Genomic DNA, 26,955 nt, shown 5'->3' on the forward strand with positions numbered 1-26,955 from the left:
TTAATAACAGCAATATGCACAGTAAAAACACCATGTAAAAAAAAATACCTAGTCCGATGTCAAAATATGTAACAAAAGAAACTAAGCAAAATGACAAGACATCATGTACATGAATTAACAAAGGACTACTATAGTAGAATACACATCATTGACTTAAATCATCCATCTTACAAGTATACTGCTCATAAGTAATGACATCATGAAAATGAAGCATTTTGAATTGGGCAGTGTTTCTTGCTTCTTTGTTTTTGTAAACTTACAAAAATTTACAAGCCAACTAGGGATTTCAAAAAATTGACATGCTTTGAAAATTAAATTATGGATATTCTAGTTTGCTCGAGCCATTCTGAAATTATGCCTTCTAACAAAATAATAATTTAAAAATTTATGCATAATGTTTTTTGATCTGTGCCTCCGTTCATTTGTCCTACTTCAGGTTAAAGTTTTTGGTCAAGGCAGTTTTTGATGATGTTGAGGTCAAATCCACTTGAAACTTAGTGCACATGTTCCTCATGATATGATCTTTCTAATTTTAATGTCAAATTAAAGTTTTGACCCCAATTTCATGGTCCACTGAAAATAGAAAATGATAGTGCAAAGTTCAGGTTAAAGTTTTTGGTCAAGGTAGTTTTTCATGAAGTTAAAGTCACATCTACTTGGAACTTTGTACACATGTTCCCTTTGATATGATCTTTCTAATTTTAATTCCAAATTAAAGTTTTGACCCCAATTTCAGGTCCACTCAACATGGGATATTACAGTGCGAGTGGGACATCCCTGTTCTATGGACACATTCTTGTTTCTTTTCTTAATTACCAATTTTACATTTCATTATCCTGCTCAATAGAGTTGGGGATATATTAGAATCCTCATGTTGGTCATAATTTTGGTATCCAGATGATAGAGACTGGCTTTTTGGAATGCCATTGGAAGCTTTGATCCGCATTAGACAATGTAAGACAGGTTATTATTGTCTTTTTTATGGCACCTCAACAAAGGTATTGGGGCCATATCTGTATTTGCAACAAGCAATTTTATGCATTTTTTATACGACCACAAAAATTTAAAAAAAAATAGATGGTATATTGGTATTACGTCATCGTCGTAAGACAGATTGTTTCCAGATAATAACTTTTGAATTAAGTAAATAAAAATCAATAAAATTTGAACACAATGTTTATAACCTCAAAAGGAATTTTGGGGTTTATGGTCCCCAACAGGGCCAATAAAAGCATTTATCTACAGGACAAAAAGATGTGCATTAGTATTTCAATTGTTCTGAAATTTTACCACAATATCATAAGTAGAAGGTTGGGATTTATTTTAAGGGGTTAAAAATGTTTTAGAATTTGGGGGGGGGGATACGAGGTATTTCTGGTCAATGGACAATTATGACAATTTAAAAGCAGTGTAAGGGAGTTAATTCTAAAACGTTTAACATACAATGTTGGGTATGTTCTAATTTACCTCCCTTACACTACTTGTATATTATTCATAAACAAATGTCAGGTTTTGGACTACTTGCAATAAAATGGGGGGTTACAGTTGTTTTCAATTTCTATTTATAAAATTTCTTTCGTGTCAGAAACTCGTATGTCAAAAATTTTATCACAATCCAAATTTAGAGCTGAATCAAGCTTGAATATTGTGTCTATACTTGCCCAACGGTTCAGGGTTCGACTTCTGCGGTCGTATAAAGCTGCGCCCTGCGGATCACCTGGTTTTGTAAATGCTTTAAGATATTAGGCTGATTTCTGGTATGTGACTGAGTTGACCATGATGTGTTGCATATCTAGTTCAAGTTTATTTCTGGTCTGCTGATTATTGAAGAAATTACTGGTTTCGGTATATAATAATTGTTGAAAAACACAGTAAAATTATGAGTTGCAGGTCAAGTTTATGTTTCTTTCAACTATGCTGATGATGGTCGTGTGGTTCGACATATCTTGTAAGATATTCAGTACATCCACTTCTTGTTTGTTGATAGTTCGAAATTTATCTCTTCCTTGATCAGGGAAATTTTTCATCAAATAGTGATGGTCTTGAGAGTTGGATACTACTATCCTTGCATTTTTGTGCCCACATGTTTTTGAAGTTGCAAATGTACAGCTTTTTGAGACGGCTATTTGTGTGATTCGGACTTATCTAGTCACTTGAACAGAGTCTTGTGTATTCGATTCAATATTTGAGAATTGAGATGCACTAGATTACATGAAAGAATGTTTAAAGGTATGCAGAAAACCTAAATACAATACACTGCCTTTGCGCTAGAGCGACTATATTGCATATTATGTATTTATACGACTACAAATATTTTGTATCACGTTGTCGCAGGTCTATGATATTTGGTTTTTATACAATAACTTAAGTATAAGTAAATAAAAAGAAATAGTTATTTATGAAATTTAAACACAAATTTATATCCACAAAAGGAAGGTTGGTATTGATTTTGGGGGTTATGGTCATATATATATAATATTTTATATATTTACATACCAATCTACTTTTGGAGCTAACTTCTTAAGCTTTTTTATTGTAGAAGGTGGAAAACCTGGATGCTTCATATTTTGTATATAGGTCCCTTGTGTACGAAGTTTCAATCTATCACATGTCTATCGTCCTTGACCTCATTTTCATGGTTCAATGACTACTTGAAAAAAGTTAAGATTTTTTTGTAATATTACTTTATTTCTTAAATTGAGAAATAGGATAACTAAATTTGGTATGTGCTTACCTTGCAATGTCCTCATGCCCGTCAGACAGTATCCACAGGACCTCGACCTTGTTACATGGATCAGTGAACAAGGTTTATGTTTGGATGGTCAAGACCATATCTCAGATACTATAAGCAATATAGGTCTAGTATATTCGGTGTATGGAAGGACTAAGATTATGTACATGTCCAACTGGCAGGTGTCATCTAAACTTGTCCTCGTTTTCGTGGTTCAGTGGTTATTGTAACGTTTTTGTGTTTTTGATCTGTTTTTTGAGACGGCTATTTGTGTGATTCTGACACATCTAGTCACTTGAACAGAGTCTTGTGTGTTCGATTCAATATTTGAGAAATATTTCTTATATTGTATGTTATAGGTCTATTATATTTGGTATATGGAATGATTGAAAGGTGTACATGTCTAGCTGGCGATGTCATCTGACCTCAACCTCATTTTCATGTTTCAGAACTACATAGGTCAAAGATAAGTTTTGTAGTCTTGGTCTTTGTTTCTAATACTATTTGCAATAGGTCAACTATATTTGGTGTATGGAAATATTTTATGCTGTACAGGTCATGCAGTCTCGCAGGTTTTTTTAGTTTATTTTGACATCATTTTCACTGTTCTGGCATTTTTCAGTGTTAATTTTTTTTGTTTTGGTCTGTTTTTATTAAACCATAAGCAATGGGTCAACTATATTAGTTGTATGGAAGGATTGCAATCTGTACATATCTGCCTGACATGGTTCATTGCTCAATGTTGATTTTTTTTTATTAAGTCTGTTTCTTAAAAACTATAAGCAATAGGTCACCTACATGTATATTTAATGTATTGAATGATTATAAGGTGTACATGTATTTTTTGTTCGGTTGCTATGCCCTTGACCTCATTTTCTTTGATCATATTAGGCTCATTTGATAGTTGTAGAAAAGCTTTATATTTAGGACTATCATCTTAATATCAATGATTGGCAAAGAAGGCAAGACATTTCAGCGTGTGCACTCTTGTTATATAAGGCAATGATACCAACAATGAACGAACAATTTAGTATTTAAATATTTTATTTACCAGTGTGTATAAATAACTTAGAATCCGAACAAGCAAATGTCACAGAGCGGAGCAATATCACAGAATATTTTGAGATTGACTAGGGTCTTCTATATAATTTAATAAATAACATAGCTTTATACAAAAAGTTCTTTAAAATTGGTCCTGGTCAGATCGTTCTTCTGAGCAAATATGACAATTTTACAATTGCCTTGTTGTTGTTTTTTTTCTAAATAAATTATTGACGTAGTTTAATAAATTTCTTCACTGGCTCGTCCTGTTATCCAAAGACTGGGTGCCACTGAAAAATATTGGAATGATAAATTTGTGAAAATAGATCATAAGCAGTTTGATACATGTACTTTTTAAAATGTTATTATCAACTATATTAGGCATGGCTCGTCCTGTTATCCAAAGACTGGGTGCCACTGAAAAATATTGGAATGATAAATTTGTGAAAATAGATCATAAGCAGTTTGATACATGTACTTTTTAAAATGTTATTATCAACTATATTAGGCATGGCTCGTCCTGTTATCCAAAGACTGGGTGCCACTGCATAATATTGGAATGATAAATTTGTGAAAATAGATCATCAACAGTTTGATACATATACTTTTAAAAATGTTATTATCAACAAAGGCAACGGTTTAACTGAAGAAAAAAACAATAAAGAAAAATAATAAAAGCAAGTATGTTTATGCATCAGTCATGTTTAACCTAAATCGCAATAGATGTACAGAAAACAGCTTAAATATATACTAGCATAATTTTGTGGAAAATGTTTCCAACGTATCTTTTTTAACTCTTGATGGTTCTTTAAAATTCAATACTGCTTTTTCCAATATGTAAAAATAGTAATAATAGTGTGGACTAATGATTCATTACTTTGAACAATTCATTGCATTACTGAGGGTTAAATCGCATAAAAATATCGACAATACTAGTACATAATGTTGAAATTTCCGTTTCTCCTGTGAAACAGTAAAAAAAAAATCAAAGATTGCTCCATCGAGTCTTATATAAATAATAATATGTAGGTATGTAAAAAAAATAAAAGTTTAATGGTATAACGTCCATTTATATATACCACTACCGGCGGTTGGTTTTGCTTAATGTCCTTTCGTCCACATGTACGACACATATACATAGATTGACCCAGCTCATCATGTTGTTTTTAAGCTTTTTTGGGGTAAACTATTTTTAATATATGTGTAAAGTTTGTGTTTTGTCTGAATTTTTCTTACTCAAATTTCTTCCACAAATATATGGATTACAGTACTATATGCCGATATAACCTATGAAGTTTTAAAGCTTGAACATACTTTTTTATTTGGACCGTTTTTGTAAATGTATCAAAGGTTTGTCAATTATTTTTTTTTATTTTCGTCATGTTTTCCCCACAAAATTGGGAGTTATAATGAACTTTGCGACTTTTGGAGTGAAATTTAACAAAAGTATGTCTTATTCTTCTTGCACTTGACAATCTGCAAGCTAACAAAACATAACATATTCAGTGAAAAAAATAATTTTTATATCTTTTTAATTTAAATCCATTAAAAATATAAAATGAAATCGAAATCGAAAATGATTGGTCGCCTGAAGAGGACTGTTATATATACAACCTTTCAAAATCACCTGTTCTGGAAATTTCATTATGATCAAGTATACATGCATAGCAAGTTAAAAAAAATAAAAACTGCAGTTTCAATGCATGTGAAAATCTGTTATTTCCTTGACATATGACATAAAGATGATATTATACATGCAATAAATAATAGAACACACCATGCAGTCAGGTTTCTTACAAATAAATTCGTCCTTACGCAATTCATTTCATTGTTAGCTAGCAAAACATTCCTGTATATACTGATATACACATATAATTCTCGGATATTAAAATTTACTTGTTTATATGTTAGTTGATAAAACACATCAAACATTCCCTTTACCAAAATCAGTTCAATCCAGAAAGAGGATTAGGGAGTGTTCCAGCCACTCCCAGCCAGGTACCTTTGGCTCCAATAGATTTCCTTAATCCAACTGTTAATAGCCAATCAAATGAATTATACCATAAATACAACCAATCAACATTGCCTCTCTAACTAAATACTACCGTTATGTATCTATCATTAACTAAACTATCTAGTAAGGTTTCGTCCCATTCCGCTAAAATTTCAAGATTTTCAATTTTCAATTATTTAATTCAATACAATCTAGATCTTACTTTATTTTATTTCTGATTGCAGAGGGAGACATTTAATATGTATTAGATGTCTCTGATGCTGAGCTCTGCTGTTAGTGCAGCTAGTTCAAATAATTTTAACTTTTTTCTTATGTAAATATTTACCCCCAAAAATCATTTTTCCAATTATTTTTCTTTTTTCAAGAAACATTTCTTCCCACTATTGGTTTTTCCGTACATCAATCATGTCTAAAACCGTCTACAGTGGCCTAGTTTGTACAATTAAAAATACATACTAAAATGCTACTAAATAAACGGTGACATTTGAGGACATAAAAAAAATCTGATAAAAATTGTACTGTGTGTCAAGTAGAACTCAAAGAAAGTAATTTCAGAACTTCAAGGACTAATAATGATAATTGTTTTTTTTTAAATTTAAGGAGTCACATCTTTGCAATCCAGGAATTTGAATTGTGGTTGTATTTGTAGGAGAAAGTCTTATGAATTTAAAGCTTTATTCCTTAGCTTTATTCTCATCCAAATAAATATTATTCATATATTTTCTAAGAAATCAAACAAAAATCCCTTCCTTGTTGTAATTGGCACACATTATTAAAAAAATAGGAAAGTGCAAATAAATTGAATGCATGCTGTGAGACCAACACCTCTCCCAGTTCTAATCTACAGTCCTTTCCCGTGATAACGTCCCACAAGATAATGTGAGAAATATTAAGGTAGTTCTAATCTACAGTCCTTTCCCGTGATAACGTTCCACAAATACGGTGAACAATATACAATTATCTACAAAGTGGGATGTACCTGACTGGTTAACAGGAGTATAATAATGGGGCTCTAGTGCGACCTGTTTTAAAATGATAAAATAATAAATAAATATTTGGTTTGTGACAGTTCTTAATTACTGAAAGAGTAATATACCATTTGATCTAATAAAAGGTGCAAAGAAAAATGCACACAAATACATAATAAACTCACAGTAACTACTATAATAGGTTCATCGAAGTTAAAATGTTTATAGGTTGTGCGTGTATTCAAATGAATTCAAATTCTATATCATCAAGTAGGGAAAAGCATGGGAAAAATAAAACAAAATACCGTCATTGGATTGTCTGAGCTCTCTCAATCAAAATATTGGAATTAAAGGAAGAAAAAATATTCTCGCCTTCACAAATAAGCTATATACACAAGTTCGTTAAATTTGACTTCGAGAACAAATAAGGTCAATTGGACATTGTGAACAAGTTGCCGTTCAATCTGACCTTGTGAACAAGTTGCCGTTCAATCTGACCCTATGAACAAGTTGCCGTTCAATCTGACCCTTATAACAAGTTGCTGATCAATCTGACCTTGAGAACAAATAGCCATTCAATCTGACCTTGAGATCAAGATCCCACTCAATCTGACATTGTGAACAAGTTCCTGTTCAATATGACATTGAGAACATGAAGCCACACAATATGATCGCGAGAACAAAAAGCCGTTCAATGTGACCTATAAAACAATAAGCCGTTTAATGTGACCTTGAGAACAAGAAGCTGTTCAATGTGACTTTGAGAACTAGAAGCCACACAATCTGAACGCAAGAACAAAGAGCCGTTCGATGAGAGCTACAGAACTAGAAGCCGTTCAATGTGACCTTGAGAAAAAGTTCGTTCAATCTGAACTTGAGAACAAGTAGCCAACAATACGATAATTACAATCCGATAACGGCTTTTCACTGGTATTTTTTTAACGTAACTTTTAAACAAAAACTTATAAAAACAGTAGTCACCAATGAAAAAGGAGTAAAAATTTGTTCGTCCAGCCCTAACATTCTAACATAATCGGGATTAACACAACGAAGGCGAGAACAATTTCTCAAACAAATTACTCACTAGCTGGTAAATTTAAGGGTATTATCATGAGATTTCAGTGAAATAAAACTTGTTTGTTAAAAAGACTTACGATCCATTGGCTTATTTTGCTCTTGATACCAATATTTAAATCCATTTTTGGCATGATCATAGTAAGTAGAATTGTATTTTGGTTTCCGTTTCGTGGCGGATGGAGCTCTGTACATTGTCCTTGGATTAGCCATGCTATTTGAAAAACTTATTTTTTGAGCTGGTTGTCTCTTTGGTAACATAAAATTGTTATCTACTTGTTTAACTGTACCTGGAAAATAATGTTTATAACATATTAGTAATTATAGTGGTAGTGTAAAATTCAAAGTTAAAAGACTTGTCTATCGAAAGTTTAAGTGTGGTGATATTTATTATAGCGTAGCCAAAAATGGTACATTTGCCTTACTTTAACAGTAATCAATGGTTTGATTAAAAAAACATATATATTTTGGTTGAAAACTGGCAATATTGCTACCATTTATGTTTTAATGATTAATAGGGTAAATGATGTACTGTGTTTGAATTTTAAAATGTGCTTACCTTCTACAAAAGACATATGCGATCCTGTGTTTGCAAAACAAGAAGTTATATGACGCCATCTGCCACCAGCTCGTCCCATTCGGTTAAGATTCCTAAAACGGAAGTACAATTTTCAATAATTAAGCATTTTTTATTATACACCAATATACATGTACATATATTTTTATCAAGTACTATTTGCGTTACGAAAAATTGTGACTTTTGATCTATACATGTCTAGTTTTAGTTCAACTATCTAGCTTGAAAAGCGCTATAAACAAAATAAATTAGTCCGTATACATGTTCTTCCACAGTATAAAAGATAACGGCAATATAAGATAACTTTTTGTTTATGTTGGATGTCACACATATTCGTCAAAATACACGTGGTTGAAAAAGGGTAAGCAACAACTTTTTTTCATTCGTGCGTCAATAAGGAGCGTTTTGCCAACGAAAAGCGCGTCTGGTGTACAAAATTACAAACCTAGTATCTTTGGTGAGGTTTTTTTCAACTTACTTATAATTAATCTATTTATGTATAGAAAAAAATATGGTATGTCTCTTATCGAGAAATCTCTAATACCAGAATCATTTATAGCAATGAAAAACAACAGAGTCATTACATGTCTGGACTTTGAGATCTGTGAAACAGCCGATTGTAATACTGTCTTGTGATTGGATCTAGTGGTTCCTCCGTCCTGGCAGGCATGGTCATCTCTCTCTGTAGTCTCATTGGGGGTGGGGACGAATACCGGAAGTCGTTATTATATCCTAATCTGGATTCTGTCTGTAATATAAATATTCAAAGTTTATATGTATACGCGAGTAAATTAAAGTAGAATTTGGTGGCAGTGCAGTGACACAGCGACCAACTTGGCAAGGGGAACCAGTTTACCGAAAAATGCATTTGGGGTCACCATAACACACTTTATAACAACGGCGAGCAATTATTAACACCATATTGCATAAAAAAAAATAGTCCTTGCACTGCAAACTAGTATATAAAAAAGAAGATGTGGTATGATTGCCAATGAGACAACTATCCACAAAAGACCAAAATGACACAAACATTAACAATTATAGGTCACCGTACGGTCTTCAACAATGAGCAAAGCCCATACCGCATATAGTCAGCTATAAAAGGCCCCAATATGACAATGTAAAACAATTCAAGCGAGAAAACTAACGGCATTATTTATGTAAAAAAATGAACAGTATAGGCTATATGTTTTGTTTGACAATGAGACAACTATTCAACAGAGTACAAAGAACTAAAGACAAACCCAATATCGTAAAAAACATAAACAACTAGTACAAAGCCTCGAGATAACAAAAGGTGAAGCAATACAAAGTAGCTATCAGAAAACGAACAACCTTATCAGTTAAAATAATAACTCATACTCGTCAAGTCTAACATGATCGGATGTGCAAATTGATGTTGATATTCAATACACATAGGATTGAGCATTGACCATGAGGTTTCGACAATGTTATAATAATTGCGAATTTCATTGGCAGTGGCTATTTGACCGGCACCGGCTAAATAGCAAATTTTCCATTTGACCGGCACCGGCAAAATAGCAAATTTGCTATTTAGCCGGCACTGAATAAAACTGTTCATTGATGTGATTAGTAGAGAATAAATAAGCTCATATAAATATAAATGATAATTTTAAATCATTTTATCGCAATATCAAGCATTAAAAATACACTGAGTACAATAAAAATATAATTGTTGAAGATGTTCATAAATAAATAATTTATAACTTTAGTAATAAAAGCATGACTTGAAACACATTTGTATATACATTTTTAAATATATTTTTTTCTAAAATATTTATAAAAAAGTTGATGCCGAAATCTGTGCAAAATCTATGCCGGTTTAAATATCCTGCCATGCTATAAAAATAGTGTTATGTGAAACTATGTACATCTTAAAAAAAGACAATATTAAAACTTGTTTGCTACGAATTTCAAAAGGACACAGGATTTAACATTTGCAATTGTTACAAAACAATTTCTTTGCCTTTGAAAGTTGTTTTAATCTAGCACAAAATAAATGTTGCCACTCCAAACAGGAACTACTTATTACATATAGCTTCCTTTAGAGCTACATCATATGTGCATATAGGGTTCTTTTATTTCTCTTCATAAACCCTCTTAATAGCTTCTCATGCATCTTTTTGACAATACTTTTTGATTAATTAAATGTTTACAATTGAGTCAAAAAACAAGAGGCAGTTAAAAGTTCAGGTCTTGCTTCAACTTGTTCCTCGGTTATTAAAATGTTGTTATTAGCAGCAAACAAAAAAGAAATTCGATTTCTTTGGAACTCTTCTCGTGAAATGGTCCACAATTGCTCTTTCATGTACTCTTTTTTGGAAGACCGATGATAGTTAGTTGTAGTTGTCCATATAATTTCTCTATCACTACTCTCTTTCTGCTCCAGTTTTACTTCAGACCCTAGTGAAAACTGTTTCAGGATATATGCCCAAGCATATAGTGTCACCAACTCTTGATATTTATATTCAGGTGAATCATTCGAGAATACTGAAACAGTCCTCTTTTGAAATATACCACTTGTCTCTATAGGTCTCGTTCTGTTCGCAAAAAAAAATAAGGCAATCAGAAAGTGTTCAGCAATATTTGGTGGTAATGTGGAGTAATGATGTATCACAAATCTATAAATATTTTAGAAAAGCATAAATTTAGTAATGTATATACAAATATATTTTCATGCTTTTATAAAGTTATAAATTATTTATTTATGAACATCTTCAATAATTTTTTTGTATTGTACTCCGTGTATTTTTAATGCTTGATATTGTGATAAAATGATTTTAAATTATCATAAAGCTTATTTACTCTCTACTAATCACATCAATGAACAGTTTTATTCAGTGCCGGTTAAATAGCAAATTTGATATTTTGCCGGTGCCGGTCAAATAGCAAATTTGCTATTTAGCAGGTGCCGGTCAAATAGCCACTGCCATTTTCATTTTGTTTCTCGAGTTTTTTTTCCCAGATTTTGTCCATTAATAAAACATACCATCACCAAGTGTATGAGGTGCACATTAGACTAAAATATTTTGTAAATACCATTTAAAAGTTGCTTACATAAGTAGTTCACATATTATACAGTTACATGTCGTTGTTTTTGTGAAATAACAAAAATAATTATTTCAACGGAAATAACACTGTACTAGCTGCTGCAGCAAAAATCTTGTACAATAGTTGTGATCAGTCATTTAGACGTGTTGATATTAAAAATTCATGCATATATACGTGTTATAGATCGTTATGAATGTTTAATGAGTAATACCAATTAAAGGTGACAAGACCGCAACCAAACAACACTTAGATATGAAGTTAAACTTAAAATATGGCGAAAGGGCTTGAAATGGTTTAAAAGAGATATACAATAAAGAGTTTATATAATGCGTTATAGAGCCATAGCCTAAGTCTCTGGCATAAAGCTTCAACGAATATTTTTAATCGTTCTCTTAGACAACGCTCAAATTAAGAGATAACTGTATTGTATTTGAAGCTTTAAGGACGTCCATCGGTAGTTTTACTGTCGCAAATTTAGTTTACCTGGCGACGCGAAGCGGAGACAGGTAAACGGGTATTTGCGACAGTAAAACTACCGATGGACGTCCGCAAAGCTTCAAATACAATACAGTTATCTCTATTCTAATGCAAAACAAGTTCATTATTAAATTTCAATCATTATTTCAGTGTAAAATCTTCATTAAAGAAAATTCCGCGAAAAAATGTTATCTTCTTTGGTCCCTACACAAGGTGACGTCATAGTTATGCTTCCGGCGTCAAACATAAACACCGGGCGTTTTATGGCTACTGTGCCGCTTCAAAATGTAATAAAATTTGATAAAAAGGAGATTTTTAGGCGCAACAAGTGAGTGTTTTTGTTTATTATTGTAGAAATAGCATGTCGATACATTCCGAAATTCAAAATGTCGGCTTCCCTAGTTACAGACAAGGAGATAGAGAATTTTACGCTTGCTGTCATCCAATCAGAACAATTGTTACAAAATAATTGCATTACAATTGTAGTTCTATCTTATTAAAACGTAATGGTATTTAACTGAATCAAGCTCTCATCACGACGTGAACGTCCAATGACAGAAAGTAGTTATCCGGTATACAAATCAAAATACTTTAGTATAGCTTTATGTCCCATTTAGGCTAAAAATGATAGGCTTAATATTTATACATATTCCACTGCATAATATGCCTTTTTAAAAGTTTTAACTGTAGTAGATTGGTAATGGCTGAAATAGGCATTCATTGTTTTTCCAATGCAGGTGCTAAGTATAGTGAAACCACAACCTATTAAACGTTTTCTCATCTTTTATCAGTCATCTTTAAGATGACTGATAAAAGATGAGAAAACGTTTTCACCAGAACAGAGTGGGTAGAAATTGAAGCAATACCATAAATTCACAGTTCTATATCTCCTTTTTTCTATATAGATTGCAATAATTAATACATGTATCTGACTTTCTTGCGTGGGCTTTTTCGAAGATGAAAATAAAGTATAATTGACTTATGTTTTAGCTGCAAATTAAAGTCCACACATTAACTTGACCACTAAATACCAAAAATTCACAAGGCACATACCTGATCTTGATAATCCTGAAACAAGACATATTTTCATAGAAAACAGACACACATATATATAGCTCTTGATTTTTTTAATAAGCTTTCGATTTTCAAATAGTTTGGTCTCGAGCATCACTGAAGAGACATTGATTGTCAACATGCACATCAGGTGCAGAAAAGCTAATTTTATAACATAGACATTCCAACTTTAACCAAAATAGTAAATACATAGATATGTATATAAATAAACTCATCATAGATACCAGGACTAACTTTTATATATACGCCAGACGCGCGTTTCGTCTACAAAAGACTCATCAGTGACGCTCGAATCCAAAAAAGTTTTAAAAAAGCCAAATACAGTATATAAAATAAACGATAAAATTGAGAATGGAAATGGGGAATGTGTCAAGGACGATGTCAAGTCTCAAGATCGAGAAATCATGACACATTTTTAAAATCAAACATTCAGTAACTTTTTAAACGTTAATTCAATCATTAAATTATTATATTACCTGTGTTGCGTTGTTAATCCTTGATCCCGGTCTCCCTGGGGTAACACGACCGGGAGTATAAGCACCATATCTGCCTGTAGGGTTTGGAGGGGGTGACGGACAATTGACATCTCTGTACGGGTCTTCTTCATATACATCAGATGGATATCTGTAACAGATATTTTGAATTTGATCATGAGTCTTTGTGTTTAATGCTATGCAATTTTATATCCGCGTAAGTATTTTAGTGATGCACTAGTTTTGAGTGCAACTACCACAGGGCAGTTCAGAACGAGAAATCCGCCAATTTTTAACCTTTTAATCCTGAAAAAGTATTATTCTAGCTACTTCTAAATTTGCAAGAAAAATACTGTTATAAAAGTCTCCAGACTGGACTTGCAACATCAACTATTATGGGCATGCCCTCCGTCGCAAGAAAGCTTAAATGGCCCCGACAGAAGGCAGGTCGGGAATATATATTCCAATGATATGTCATCATAGAGAACCAAACATCAGACTGGCATTGAACTATTAATGAAATAAAATATGTCGTTACAAGGAGGAACACTAACGAAATTTCCGAAAAGAACATTTGATATACAAATATGCGGAAGGAAGCAAACATGTTCCGAAAATGATAACCACTTCACTTTTTACCACAGCCAGTTGTCGAAAAAAAAACTCCCTCAAGTAGAAGCGTTTTTTTGGTAAGAAATTAAACCCTACCTGAATGTACCAGTCGTTTGGTAGGTAACGGAACTAGCCCTGTGTATTGGGTCATATCCCATCATCTCTATCAGATTTAAGAAGTATTCGTACTTTTGATATATATCCCCTTGTCGATATCTGTTCTGTATAGCATGTCTGATTACTTATTTATACCAATAGCTTGTTAATTATTAGGTTTCGTAATACGGAATACACCAGGGAATACCTGGACTAACTGTTATATCGTCACCTACATATGATAATGTCTGGCTCTTATTCTATTTAAGACAAAAATCATTATTGGTTAATTATGGTCCTAATTATGGTCCTAAACAAAATTGTACACGGAACAACTTTATGAGCTACATACTTCTTTTGATAGTGCATTTGCATGGGGCTATCGGTAACAACTTGAACTAACGTTTTGAAATAACAGAAATGCGATCTCCCTCTCTTGTGACCTGATTCAGCGACGATTTTTCCGAATACCAAATATCAAGTGTTTCTCACTTGACAACTCGCAGTTTGGATTTTTTTAATATATATACATTGTTAGAATAACATAAATAATGCCACACCAGGTGATCATTTCACAAGAGGGTCAAATAAACTGTCATTGATCACTTTATATAAATAAGGCCAAATTAATATAAAAAAACAGAGCCACAAAAATCTTATTCTTAGAGCGTTAAAAAAGACGGATGTCTTACTCGTTTGACAAGATCCACCATTCCAAGTCCTCGAACTCAAAATTTTCAATAAGGTCATAAAAGGCCATAAAAATGTGGTTTCCAATTATGGAACAATGCACTTCTGTTGTTTTTGTTTTGTTTCGAAGAAGATCTCTGTAATTTTATTTCTTGTTCTCTTGACACGACACTCTATTATCCGACTTTTTTTTATAAACTCTGATCTATGCATGAAATCACCATGATCACTATTGTTGGTGTTTTCAAAGCTACTCCTCATCACAGATATTCCTTAAACTAAGGGGAAACACATATTAAATCTTATCCCATGCATGTTATTTGTATCCAAAAAAATCCCGCCCCCTTTTTTAAACAAAACAGCTAGAAAAATATTGTTGTTGCCTAAATGTAAATAAACAATATCTTAGGTATTTATTTTTATGAATTTATCACCCAGCCCTCAATAAATTAATGTTTGAGATTAAATCTTTAAGAGTATTTACATAGTAGGAACCCTGTGTTTTTGTACTTTAAATTTATCATTTACACGTATCATTGTCGCATTCTTTAATATTTTGGAACAATAATTACAAAAGATATGGTATTGTCACTGTTGTAAGATTGTACAAATAGAACACAGATAACCCGCCATGACATAATAGTCGGGTGTCCATTAATACGGATTAATTTTCAATGATGTTTGTACAGTTGGTAGGCACGAGCACAAAAGATTGATTTTCCATGTTATATCTAGGGACAGAAGGTCGGCTACCTAACCGACAGTCAGTCATATAGATTTGATAAATCTGTCAACACCTACTTCCAAATTCGGAATTAATCCAAATACAGAATTCGGTACGTGTTTTTACCAAGTCATACAAAAGCCTGATATATCAAGCCTCGATTCTGCATAGCTTTATTGCGTCCCAAGTGTTGTCGATACAATCATATATAGCATTGAAAGAATTTCCAGACGCAAAGTTAAACAAAAGCCACGACTCTGCATAGCTTTATAGACGGTTCTTAAAAGTTATTCATGTATGCATTGACCCAGAGTTCAATTTTCGAAAATGAGGCTAAGCTAGGCACCGGTATTATCAATAATGGCTTCTCCAGCAGCATCAACAAGTAAACAAAGAGATGAATACTGTTGTGTGCCATTTTGTAATGGCAATGCCAGAACTAATAAAGAGTTGAGTTTTCATCATATACCATCAGAAAAGAAAATCCTAACAAGAAAACAGTGGATTGTTGCAATCCGTAGAGATGAAGGTGAATTTTTCAAGGTAAATACTAGAAACACGTGCATTTGTTTACACTTTTCATAGAAGCCGATAATGTTGTTTTCTATGTAATACCTGTCCCAATTTTCAATAATTAATTTCAGACAGACTATAAGATTATGTTCAACAATATTTTTCTTTAACAATACTTTTATTTTAGCCGTAAAACATCTGTTTAAGTGTTACATGTCAAACTGTTACCACATGTTGATAGCGATTTTCCTTCATCCGCATATCTGTAGATATGTGTAATTAATTTATCCCATGTTGTTTTTATCACTGTGTGTATGAGACAGTTATAAATATAATATGCATTTTGAACTTCAAACACGTCTGTCGTCATGGTCATAGAGAATGAAAATAATGTGATGTATTCGTAAACAACACCGACAATTTCATTCTCAACATTCTTTTAAAATTATAATTTACCTATAAACACATTTGTAAATTGCAAATACTTTTATTTAATAATAAAAAGAATAAACTTCTTATTTTTTTCATAAATATGTTACTGGTCTACATTATAAATATGATAACTTAAGAACAATGTTATATAAATACAAGAACGAAACCTATTAATTTGTATTTGTTTTCAGATTGGAGGAAATACAGTGGTATGTTCCAAACATTTCAAGAAGGAAGATTACCGCTGGACTCCTAACAGAAAATGTCTCAAACCAGAAGCTGTTCCATCTGTCTTTGATTGGAAATTAAATGAAAGCAGCAGAAAGGCCCCCACATCAAGACAGTCCCTTTTCAAAAAGATGAAAGTTGACGATCGTGAAGATGAAGATGAAATGGTTGTAGAGGATAGTGTCTGTGAAGTTCACAATTCACAAAGTGTTGATCATGAAAATGACATGTAAGTTTAGTTATCAGAATGTATTAATTCAAAATAAAAAAATATTAAATGTACAAACCCAAATTTAAACTAAACTTGCATGTTTTTTTTATGTATATAATTATTTTCAAAATAATTGAAAAGAAAACATAAAAATATTTTATAAAATCAAAAGGAAACACAGTGTTCTTTAAAACTACTTCCCCCTTTTTAATGTTAAGGAGATTATACCATTACTTAATACATTTATTTTATATTGACAGGAGTTGTGATTCTAACATTCATGCTTACTGTCTTGAGAAAATTGAGAAACTGGAACATGTGGTACAGCAAAAGGACTCTGAACTTAAAGACAAGACCTATGAGCTCGCAAGTTTAAACCAGAAATTACAAATGGAACGGTTCGGAGTAACAAGATTTTCTTACGACCATGAAATGATAGAGTTTTATACTGGATTTCCAACTTTTGATTTATTTTTAATTTTCTATTCTGCTATCAAGCCTACTGCAACAAGAATGAAAACTGTGTATTATAAGTCTTCTGAGGAACCCAGCAATAGAGGACGTCCAAAGTCAATGGATCCTATTGATGAACTGTTTATGTTTTTATGTAGGTTAAGATGTGGTTTTCTGACTGAGGACTTGTCAGTAAGATTTAACATTCATGCATCAACAGTAAGCAGAAAAATAATAACTTGGACAAATTATTTATATTTCATATTGGGTGGCATTAATATCTGGCCTAGTAGGGGTAAAATAATGGAGCATATGCCACAGGACTTCAAACTTCTGTACCCTAACACGCGTGTGATAATAGACTGTACCGAAATTTTTACAGAAAGACCTTCTTCTTTAGCCTTGGCGTCAAAAACCTTTTCATCATACAAAAGTCACAACACCTGGAAAGGACTGGTCGGAATATCGCCACATGGTGCTATCACTTTCATTTCTGCATTATATTCTGGATGTATGTCCGACATAGAAATTACGAAGCATAGTGGACTTATTGACTTATTAGAACCAGGAGACCAAATAATGGCGGATAAAGGGTTTATTTTAAATAAATTACTTAAAGATACAGGTGTGTCAATAGCTACGCCACACTTCCTTTGCAGTGATGGACAGTTTACACCGTCACAAATTGAGGACAATCAAAAAATTGCATCCTTAAGAATACATGTTGAGCGGCATATAAAGCGGGCTAAAGAATATAGACTTTTACAGTATACAGTCCCACTTTCATTAGCTGGATCTGTGAATCAGTTATGGACTGTTGCTAATCTATTGACTCTGTTCAGAAGACCATTAATTAAGCAAAAAAACTAAATCATCACTAATTAAAAGTTGGCATAGTGTTTCATTTATACATGCATACATTGACATAATTTAGTTCAAAAAATAAGTGTTGAAAAACAAATCAAGTTTGTCTTTTGTAGCTTCCCAAAATTCACTATCAAAATAAACTGTTTCCAAGTGTGAATCATTTTCAAGCCAAACAAAACAGTCACACCAGTCTAATCCTGTCACGGCCATTTGCATTTGTATTTGATAATGATAGTTATCATTTTTTTTCAATTTTAGCTCCCCGTCGATTAAATGAAGACATTTGACGCTTGATAATTGGTCAGTGTTTGGACACTTTATTTCCAACAAACCATGTGGTTGATTTCTATCAGGTGCATATACTTTTCTGTCTGGGGTAGCTGCAAGCCAGTGACACCAAGGATTTACAATCACACCACATGGATACAAGTTTACATTGTCATTCATCACCTTGCTATAGGCTTGTGCTGCAGTAACCTCACATTCTATGCCACGTTTCATAGCTGCTGTCTGAACATGTCTAGTTGACTGCAAGCGTTCAGCAAGTTTAGCCCCATCAGCTCTTCTCTTGGCTATTTCTCCTGCATGTGATGCTGTGATACGGTCACGTCTAATTTTATGCCATTTAGGATCATTCGATTGAAGACGTGTTCCTTCCTCAATCTCTTTACTTTCCAGCAGTGTAACCTTCAAGGAGTCATACTTTTTTAACTGGTCTTTCATGAGAACAGTTTCAAAATTGTTAATCATGACATTTTTCAATGGTAATTCTGGAAATGAATTATTATCCATTAAGTTGAGGAGGTAGTCACTTGCCATTTTTTGTTGATAACTGAGAATGCTTCCTTTAGGGAATTTACCAAATTCAGTTTGAACTAGTTCTGTCCTGTGTTCTGTCACCACAGTGTCAAACAAAATGTCCATATCTTTAACCTGGCCCAATAAGTCATTGACATTGATAGCTTCGTTCCCAGGAATAGGATTATATAGGGTAGACTTTATTCCCTTTGTAGCTCGTTGGGGATCCTCACGGTCATAACCCTGCACAACGATGTTATCAGCCTTTTCACCATGTAATTTCTGGCCTCGTGGAACATGCCACGTCTGTGGTAAAGATGTTTTAGCAATATCTGTTGGAATTAACTTCATTTTCAGGGATTTGTAGTGTGCAAGTTGGTAAAGAAGGGCTGACACATGTCCACAGTAACCACTTTGTCCAATTGTACATGTACAGAATGAATATTCAATCTGCCCTCCATTTAGCATGATCTGTGAAAGAATTTGAGATGTATTAGTTTAATATTTTGTTAATAATTTTATTATATTCATATGCATGTATTGATTAATATGTAAAGTTCTTTATTATTGTATGAAATTGTTTATTTGCAAAATATTTTTTTAGGAGGATATAAAGTTAATATTTATATTCTATGTTTAGTACAACAAGTGAAATAAAATGTATGCCTACCTTGACATCATGTGGAGACTCGTTTTTTCTTTGAGATCTAAAACATTTTCCTTTGACCAAACACCCAGTATCATCAGGATGCACTGTAAAAAAATACATCTTTTTTATACTAAACACCTATAAAATTTAACATATAAAACTATGTAAACAAGTTTAATTATCTGTTACTTATAATAATATACTTTCTGTCAAAGAGGGTTCATGCATGATTGCTACCCTTCACTTATATTCAGCTGATTTATACGTGATTATCAGATCAAGATACGGAGTTAATTATCTAAATAAATCAGCAGTCTGCAGACTAAAACAATAAGAATATGAATAATGATTTCTACTGCACAAATAATGGTCAAAAGTTATAAATTGCTGGTAAAATAATGGTTTGTGTAAAGACAATATTTCTCACGTGCACCTCGTAAACAAACATAACAAGTGACCTTACCCGACACAGAATGTACGTATTCCTCGCTGTAGTATTTGAATCCTTTTGTCATTTGTTCTTTTCCTGAACTCTGGCTGTGTTTTCTTATAAATTCTTCCACAAAAGCAAATGATATATCTGGTAAATGTGAAAGATCTTTTGATGAGGTACCGTTTGTTGTTGATGCTGCCATATTGTTTACAAATAATTGCCTAGCTTAGCCTCGATTTCGAATTTATATGAATATTCATTACAATCTTATTAAGAACGGTCTATTCATGTGTGTTGTGTCCTACAATTACATAACATTGAAAGAGTTTTAAGAGGCACGGTCCCTCCTGGTTAACATAAATAAACATGACAGTTGTATTTATTTGGCTTCTTAACTATTTTGATCTGAGCGTCACTGATGAGTCTTATGTAGACGAAACGCGCGTCTGGCGTATAAAATTATAATCCTGGTACTTTTGATAACTATTAATATGCTACAATTTTAACACTATGTATATAGTCTTGATTATTTATGAGTTTGCATATGGAATGTTGCCAACTTTCGTCTCAAGTGTTGCTGTAATAATTTGCAATATTTTCAGAGGCACGGTACACGTGCCTGCTTATTAACATAAACTAACAAGGTAGTTTTAATATGCTACAATTTTTAACACCAAATGTCTGTTATTTATGGCGTTGCTTAGGGAATATGGATAATTATAGCGTATCAAAGTCTGAACCTATGTTAGATCTTTAACTCGAGGCATGCAATTAAATTAAAACTATTATAAACTTTTAGACGAACTTTAATATACACTATTGAAATAATTTTAAATGAGAAATAAAACTAATTGTTTGATTTATCACACAGGTGTTTTAATAAAAGAAATATATAAACCACTTTTTGATTTGTTATACTGAAATAAAAGAAGCTGTTGGGTATAGTTCAATGAGAGAACAATCTTAGAAAACATAGCCGCCGACAGCTAGGGACACCTAAGGTTTTCAATAAAACACAAGAGCGTATACAGCTAAGCTATAACATCCGTAAATCGTCCCGAATTGAATCAAAAGAAATATATAGATCTCTTTTTCATTTCTTATACAGAAATAAAAGGAAATGCGGGGTAACGTCCAATGAGAGAACAGCCTAAGGAAAACTAGGGATCAAGAGTTAGGGCAACCTTCAGTCTTCAATAAAACACAGGAGTGTACAAAATATGCTATTAAAGCTGAAAATCTCTCCGAATTGATAAATAAAAATGTGGATCAATTTAACAGAAACAATCAATTTAAATATCTGCTGCCGACACCCAATTGTGCAAATAATGAAAAGCCGTAAGATATCACATACGAACACTTCTGAGGAGTTTCATGACGCATATTAAATAACAAAGTAAAAAATCTACATATATGCACTGACTTCTATTTGACTCTTATTATTTAAGCTTTCAAATGTACTATATGAACCGTGGTTTAGTTCGGACTGCATATATGCAAGAGGTTGTGTCAATGTGCGTGCGGCCACGCCAACACGCACAGAAAAACATTTTGATTTTGCTTTTTGTATTGTACATTTTTATATAACATTGCGACCGACGTTGACAGTTTAACGTTCCAATCTGATTCTACTAAACGAGTTATATGATTGCTCCTGCTTCAAACCCTTTTTGGGCAGTACATTTTCATCTGTGTAGCAGACGGCTGAAACGAACATACCAAATACGCTATTCCTCGAGTTAAAACAAATATTTGATATATTGCATGCTTTAAATTGGGAAAAAACGAATACACAACCCATTGTGTAAATATTGAATGTAAAAATTGATATTTTAGTCTATAAAATTGATCTTTAGAACGTGATTATGGATAATAGACTTGTCCAATCAATTTAACACGTCATCAGAAACAAAATGTTGAATAATATGTTATTTGAAGTGTTTATATAGCGCTTAACATGCATACAGCAAATGTAAATTTTACTTTCCATACATATAAACTGTACTAGAAAAGTGTCTGAAGTTTTTTTTCAAGTATATTGAATACTTCCGATCCATTAAACAGCTATACAGTCTGATAAGTGTTTATTCAAAAGTTTTCTTTTTGAATTATATAAATTAAAATTGCTTTGTAAACTCTATCAAGTGTTGAATAGTAAAAAAGTTTATTTTTTTACTTGTAATTGCTGTACCATGAAAAGTATAGGTGAAATATATTGTATAATATCATTGGAACTTTAATTAGTTTTATATATCTTTGATCTTTTCCGAATGTAGCATGAAAGTGGGGTTTTTCTGGGTTACGATTCTTTCAATCATTTCTTGAATCTTTTCAGATAGTCATAATAATGCAGATTTCTGCACAGGACAAATATTGCAGACAATACTGCATATATATATAAATGAGTTGTATATTTGCGAACATACATTACGTTGTAGGCATGATTTTTATAGCAACAGATCAAGTACGTTCAGTGAGTTGTCATGAGCATTCTTTAATAAAGTATTGTTTTACAAGTGTTTTTCGTTTGTAATACTTATATAAAAGCCCGGGTGTTCCAAGGATAAAATGGGGGTTCAAACAGTATGTCTCCATTTAAATGCGTTGATCGTCCACAAAAAAAGGGATTTCAACCAACGTACCCCCCCCCCCCCCCCCCCCCCCACTGGATAAACCATTGGACAATTGTATAGTACGTTCTACTTTCTTTAATCAAAATATTGAGATCAAGAAAGATGAGTCTTGTATTAGTACAATGAGTCTAAGCCGGAGACTTGTAAATGTAGTTACGACCAATTGACTGTCTATTTTCTGCATGATAATCCTACCAAAATACATCAGATTCACATACTGTCTACAATTTAATAATTATTCAGCCAAAAGATTCCCTTAAACCAACAAGTCCCTATACTCAAACCCCATACACCATACATTTCACACTGCTTTATCATGCACATAATACGTTATAACTATTTCGTACATCTAACAATTCGTTTCCCCGTACGACAAAATCATAACTTAACTTATATGAACAAATCATGAAAACATTGCAACGAGTAAGACAAAAGTTTTGATTTAAGAATAGACTTCGTAAGATAGTTTACGAGGTCTTCTTTTTGAACGATTAAATTTAGGATAGTACGTCCCAATTCCACATCACCTTAAACACCTTCCAAACATATGTTCCAGGGGAACTCCTGTAAGGCGAAACAAATATATATGTTGACAATCCTATACCAGGAACCTCATTCAAGATACCAAGTTACCACTTGTACTTCTACTAAAAATAATATTCCACATATCAAATAATTATTTCGTACTCATACTCAAAAACCCACCCCATAAACCAAGCCATCGGCTTGTACTTCTACCATAAACACTCTCCCATGAATCAAGTCACTATATATCTAAGACTAGCACTATCATACCCCTGAGACACTACGTGTTATAGTAGTCTCAGCTTTCCGTTCAATAGTCCTTCTATTTTGTTCTTTAGATGCCGTACATTGCATGTTCCACATATAAAACGTGCACTAACTGTGTATATGATATATTTATATGTTAGATAAAATTATGATCTTATAACAGTAAAACGAACTTACATATCATAGCCTCTCATTTCATATGAAGTATATGGTCGTCGAATTTGTCCTGCCATCTTTTTTAAGTTCTGTGTTGTCAAATGCGAGTTTAATTTCAATTAATATCCAATGTTTTCAATCGATCTTCACGCTTCGACGTTTATCATTTGTCCAGTGAAAGTTTTCTTCTTATATCATAAATATACCTTTTATTGTTGTAGATTTTTAGTTGAATTTATCAACACAATTTAAACCTCCCAGATTATTCATAGTTCTCTATACTATCAAGTAGAAATATACGATAATTTGGGCCAGTTTATTAATTTTAGGGGGCTTTGAGACCGGATAAAAGTTACTAGGACAATGATTAAAGCGAAGAAGAATACCTTATTGATATATTGGTGTTTATTTTATCAATAAATGACAAACTACCGGAAAAATTGACAAATTTGAATTTAATTTTTGGTTCAATTTAGTAAATATTAATCTTGAATACGACTCCATTTTACCTTAGATTAAATTTCAATAGATCTTAACTACCGTTATTGAAAGGTATTCAAGCGGGTATTACAAAAGCTAGCTTAAACCTTTTTACGGTTAATCTCCGACCGTTCCTCTTGCTATTAATTAGGTGCAACATACATATGCACCACGCACACATGAAAAAAGAGATTAATTTTTATTACAAGGGATTATCATATTAAGTCTATTTGTCTGGTGGTCCTTTACGTAGACTCGGATTAAACAACAGTACAAAGAGGGTGGAATGTACACATTCAAACACCCGATTACACTAAAAACTTGAAATTAAATTATGAAACAACTTTTATGGAACCAATTAACCAATATTCTGTCAAATATTTTTGAAAATTGGTCTCCTTGTTTCATATATTCTCATTTTGAGTACATGACGGGTGCCACATGTGTGGAGCAGGGTTTTTTCACCATTCCTGAACCCTTGAGATCAACCCCGTTTTTTAAGGCGGGGGATAGGGTTCGTGTTGTTCAGTCTTTACTTTTCTGTGTTGTGTTCTGTGAACTGTTGTTTGTCTGTTTGTCGTGTTTATTGTTGGCCATGGCATTGTCAGTTTGTTTTGACTTATGAGTTTGACCATCCCTTTCGTATCTTTCGACTTTTGCGTAAAATGAGAATAGTAAAACGAGAAAATACAACACCGAACACCTCATTCCCATAATTGTGGTCGAGACTGGCTATGCATTTTCTATGTCGGCACACACTATAAATAGCGTTTTGATATTTTATAACATTAAATCGTATGGTTAAAACTGTTCATCTCCTGTCTCCTGGTACACAATACAACTTATTAAAATAGTCAGTTCTTGGAAGCGATTTATCCTACACATTTAAAAAGCATTTGACTGATACTAGCTGCTAAAGAGACCATGGTTTGTCCGGCTATCTCCTGCGACATAGTTTTAGTCATTACTTTGATACTTTGTATAGAAGGTTTCTACACATATAAAAGATGTGGGCATCTTCACAGGATTTTGATTTTTTTTTATACTCTGAAAAGCTAGATATTTGAACTTAGTAACTTTTTATGTTTACGTCGTTTCTCTCCTATTTGGATTATTTTTCTTTGAACAAGTTTGAACCTTCTGTGAGTCATTTACAATACAAAACTTGGCCTACTTATGCATTATTTTTAATCTTATAAACACCTTACAATTGTAATTTCCTAAACCTCACGTTGAGTTGCATTTATTAGATTTCAGTTCACCTGCATTGAGTTTTACTTCCTTGCAAACATGTGTTAAATTTATAACGAAGATAGTATCGAGGGTTGTTGTTGGACAATATCAATAAGACCGCAACCCAACATCAGAACATAACCAAACGATCGCCATACCTTACTGTATCTACGATTGGCAAGTGCTTGCTGTAAACATTGTTGTATAACGGCGACCGCAACCCAACATCAGAACATAACCAATCTACGATTGACAAGTGCTTGCTGTAAACATTGTTGTATAACGGCGCTATAATGTCCCCGAGACTGAGTAGAAAAATAGTCAGAGGATATCAAAGGGAGACCAATACAATCGTGAGACAAACACAAAAAGATTATAAATACGAGTTACAAAACCAATCTACAAAACACTACAGAATAAACTAAACTTGACTACATAAGCATCGGAAGCGACAGTTAGCATTCCTGCTTTAAACGTCAGTTGATAAGTATGTACAGTTAATATAGAGACGACAGAAGACATGATACAAGAACAAAAAAGTCATTTAGCATCTATAGAGGTCAACATAGGGTCTTCAATACCTATATACATTACTTTAATATAACTTTTATTGGTATGCTTTTCAGAGACAATTAAGTGTCTGTGCTTCAGTAATAGGCATGTGTATATGAGGCCCCTCATGGGGGGGGGGGGGGGGGCTAGTAATCACATAATCACCATTTTTTTTGCCAATATAATCACATAATCATTAGATATTTGCTTATCTTTAGTAATCAAATAATCATAAACTAAAAATACAGTCCTAGGTAATCAAATAATCATGAAATATTTGGCTTAATAATCAAATAATCATTAAAAAAACGGCCAAGTAATCACATAATCAAAAACCCCATGAGGGCCCTCGTATATAAACAATATATCGAGCTCTAAATCGTTCAGTAAAAAAACCCGATGTATCTTTTGTTTATATATTTGACAATGTTGATATGTCATCAATATCAAATGCTTAAATGACATTTGCACACAAATACTGCAAAGGTGGCCACTTAAGAAGTCCAGAACTTAGGACATGTAAATGACATATGACTCAGTTAAACTAGTTTTCGAGATCACAGTCAGATTGTCAGTTAGACGAATTTTTTTTTCAGCGGACATACTTCTTAATATTGAATTAATTAAAAAGCAGATTCGCAAATATTTTTTTAGCTTACCTTGACCATTTCATTGTGTCCATCAACCTTTGCATTCGATTTTTTCCCCTCCCCATGGCTATAGCACATATCTCAAAAACACTTGTTACCACCAACAAGGCTAGTTAAAAGACTGGCGATGACAACTGGATAAAAGAATTGTTCTTTTTATCTAATATCTTGCACACATTAATTACAAAATACTTAAATGAACAAGTGTTAATAAACGGTTAAAGGGATTAATTTGAATCGGATATGCATGGA

General features: G+C 32.8%; 3 protein-coding genes across 14 annotated transcripts; 1 reads left to right on the plus strand and 2 right to left on the minus strand.

The window, feature by feature from the left end:
• Positions 1 to 3,757: 3,757 nt before the first annotated feature.
• Positions 3,758 to 26,848, minus strand: LOC134701380 (uncharacterized). 12 transcript variants are annotated; one of them, XM_063562529.1, is made up of 8 exons: positions 14,210 to 14,461; positions 13,505 to 13,652; positions 13,008 to 13,022; positions 8,990 to 9,153; positions 8,388 to 8,479; positions 7,909 to 8,118; positions 5,878 to 5,930; positions 3,758 to 4,062 (listed from the first exon to the last, which is right to left on the minus strand). In XM_063562529.1, the coding sequence occupies exons 1-8, from the start codon at positions 14,272 to 14,274 to the stop codon at positions 4,042 to 4,044; spliced, it is 768 nt and encodes a 255-aa protein (XP_063418599.1). In that variant the 5' UTR covers positions 14,275 to 14,461; the 3' UTR covers positions 3,758 to 4,041. The 12 variants fall into 12 exon arrangements, with proteins under 12 accessions (XP_063418599.1, XP_063418601.1, XP_063418600.1 ...); XM_063562531.1 differs by lacking the exon at positions 5,878 to 5,930 and adding an exon at positions 6,766 to 6,808 and having other exon boundaries at positions 14,210 to 14,460; XM_063562527.1 differs by lacking the exon at positions 5,878 to 5,930 and adding an exon at positions 5,714 to 5,804 and having other exon boundaries at positions 3,941 to 4,062; positions 14,210 to 14,462.
• Positions 16,927 to 18,330, plus strand: LOC134701458 (uncharacterized). The gene is made up of 2 exons (XM_063562613.1): positions 16,927 to 17,025; positions 17,268 to 18,330. Exons 1-2 carry the CDS (start codon positions 16,928 to 16,930, stop codon positions 18,328 to 18,330), a joined length of 1,161 nt encoding a protein of 386 aa, XP_063418683.1. The 5' UTR covers position 16,927.
• Positions 18,384 to 19,884, minus strand: LOC134701457 (uncharacterized). The gene is made up of 2 exons (XM_063562612.1): positions 19,796 to 19,884; positions 18,384 to 19,596 (listed from the first exon to the last, which is right to left on the minus strand). Exon 2 carries the CDS (start codon positions 19,591 to 19,593, stop codon positions 18,391 to 18,393), a length of 1,203 nt encoding a protein of 400 aa, XP_063418682.1. The 5' UTR covers positions 19,594 to 19,596; positions 19,796 to 19,884; the 3' UTR covers positions 18,384 to 18,390.
• Positions 26,849 to 26,955: the final 107 nt, after the last annotated feature.

The sequence above is a fragment of the Mytilus trossulus genome, unplaced genomic scaffold, assembly GCF_036588685.1.
Source record: "Mytilus trossulus isolate FHL-02 unplaced genomic scaffold, PNRI_Mtr1.1.1.hap1 h1tg000244l__unscaffolded, whole genome shotgun sequence".
NCBI lineage: Eukaryota > Metazoa > Mollusca > Bivalvia > Mytilida > Mytilidae > Mytilus > Mytilus trossulus.

What these genes read in the sequence shown, in the direction of transcription:
- LOC134701380 (XM_063562521.1), bottom strand. Translation starts at nt 14,274, where the DNA reads ATGATGGGATATGACCCAATACACAGGGCTAGTTCCGTTACCTACCAA. An exon ending in AGATCTCAAAGTCCAGACAT is followed by an intron (nt 8,480 to 8,989) that starts GTAATGACTCTG and finishes CTTCCGTTTTAG; the next exon opens with GAATCTTAACCGAATGGGAC. An exon ending in GCAAAATAAGCCAATGGATC is followed by an intron (nt 4,317 to 7,908) that starts GTAAGTCTTTTT and finishes AATATTATGCAG; the next exon opens with TGGCACCCAGTCTTTGGATA.
- LOC134701457 (XM_063562612.1), bottom strand. Translation starts at nt 19,593, where the DNA reads ATGCTAAATGGAGGGCAGATTGAATATTCATTCTGTACATGTACAATT.
- LOC134701458 (XM_063562613.1), top strand. Translation starts at nt 16,928, where the DNA reads ATGAAAGTTGACGATCGTGAAGATGAAGATGAAATGGTTGTAGAGGAT. An exon ending in GTTGATCATGAAAATGACAT is followed by an intron (nt 17,026 to 17,267) that starts GTAAGTTTAGTT and finishes TTATATTGACAG; the next exon opens with GAGTTGTGATTCTAACATTC.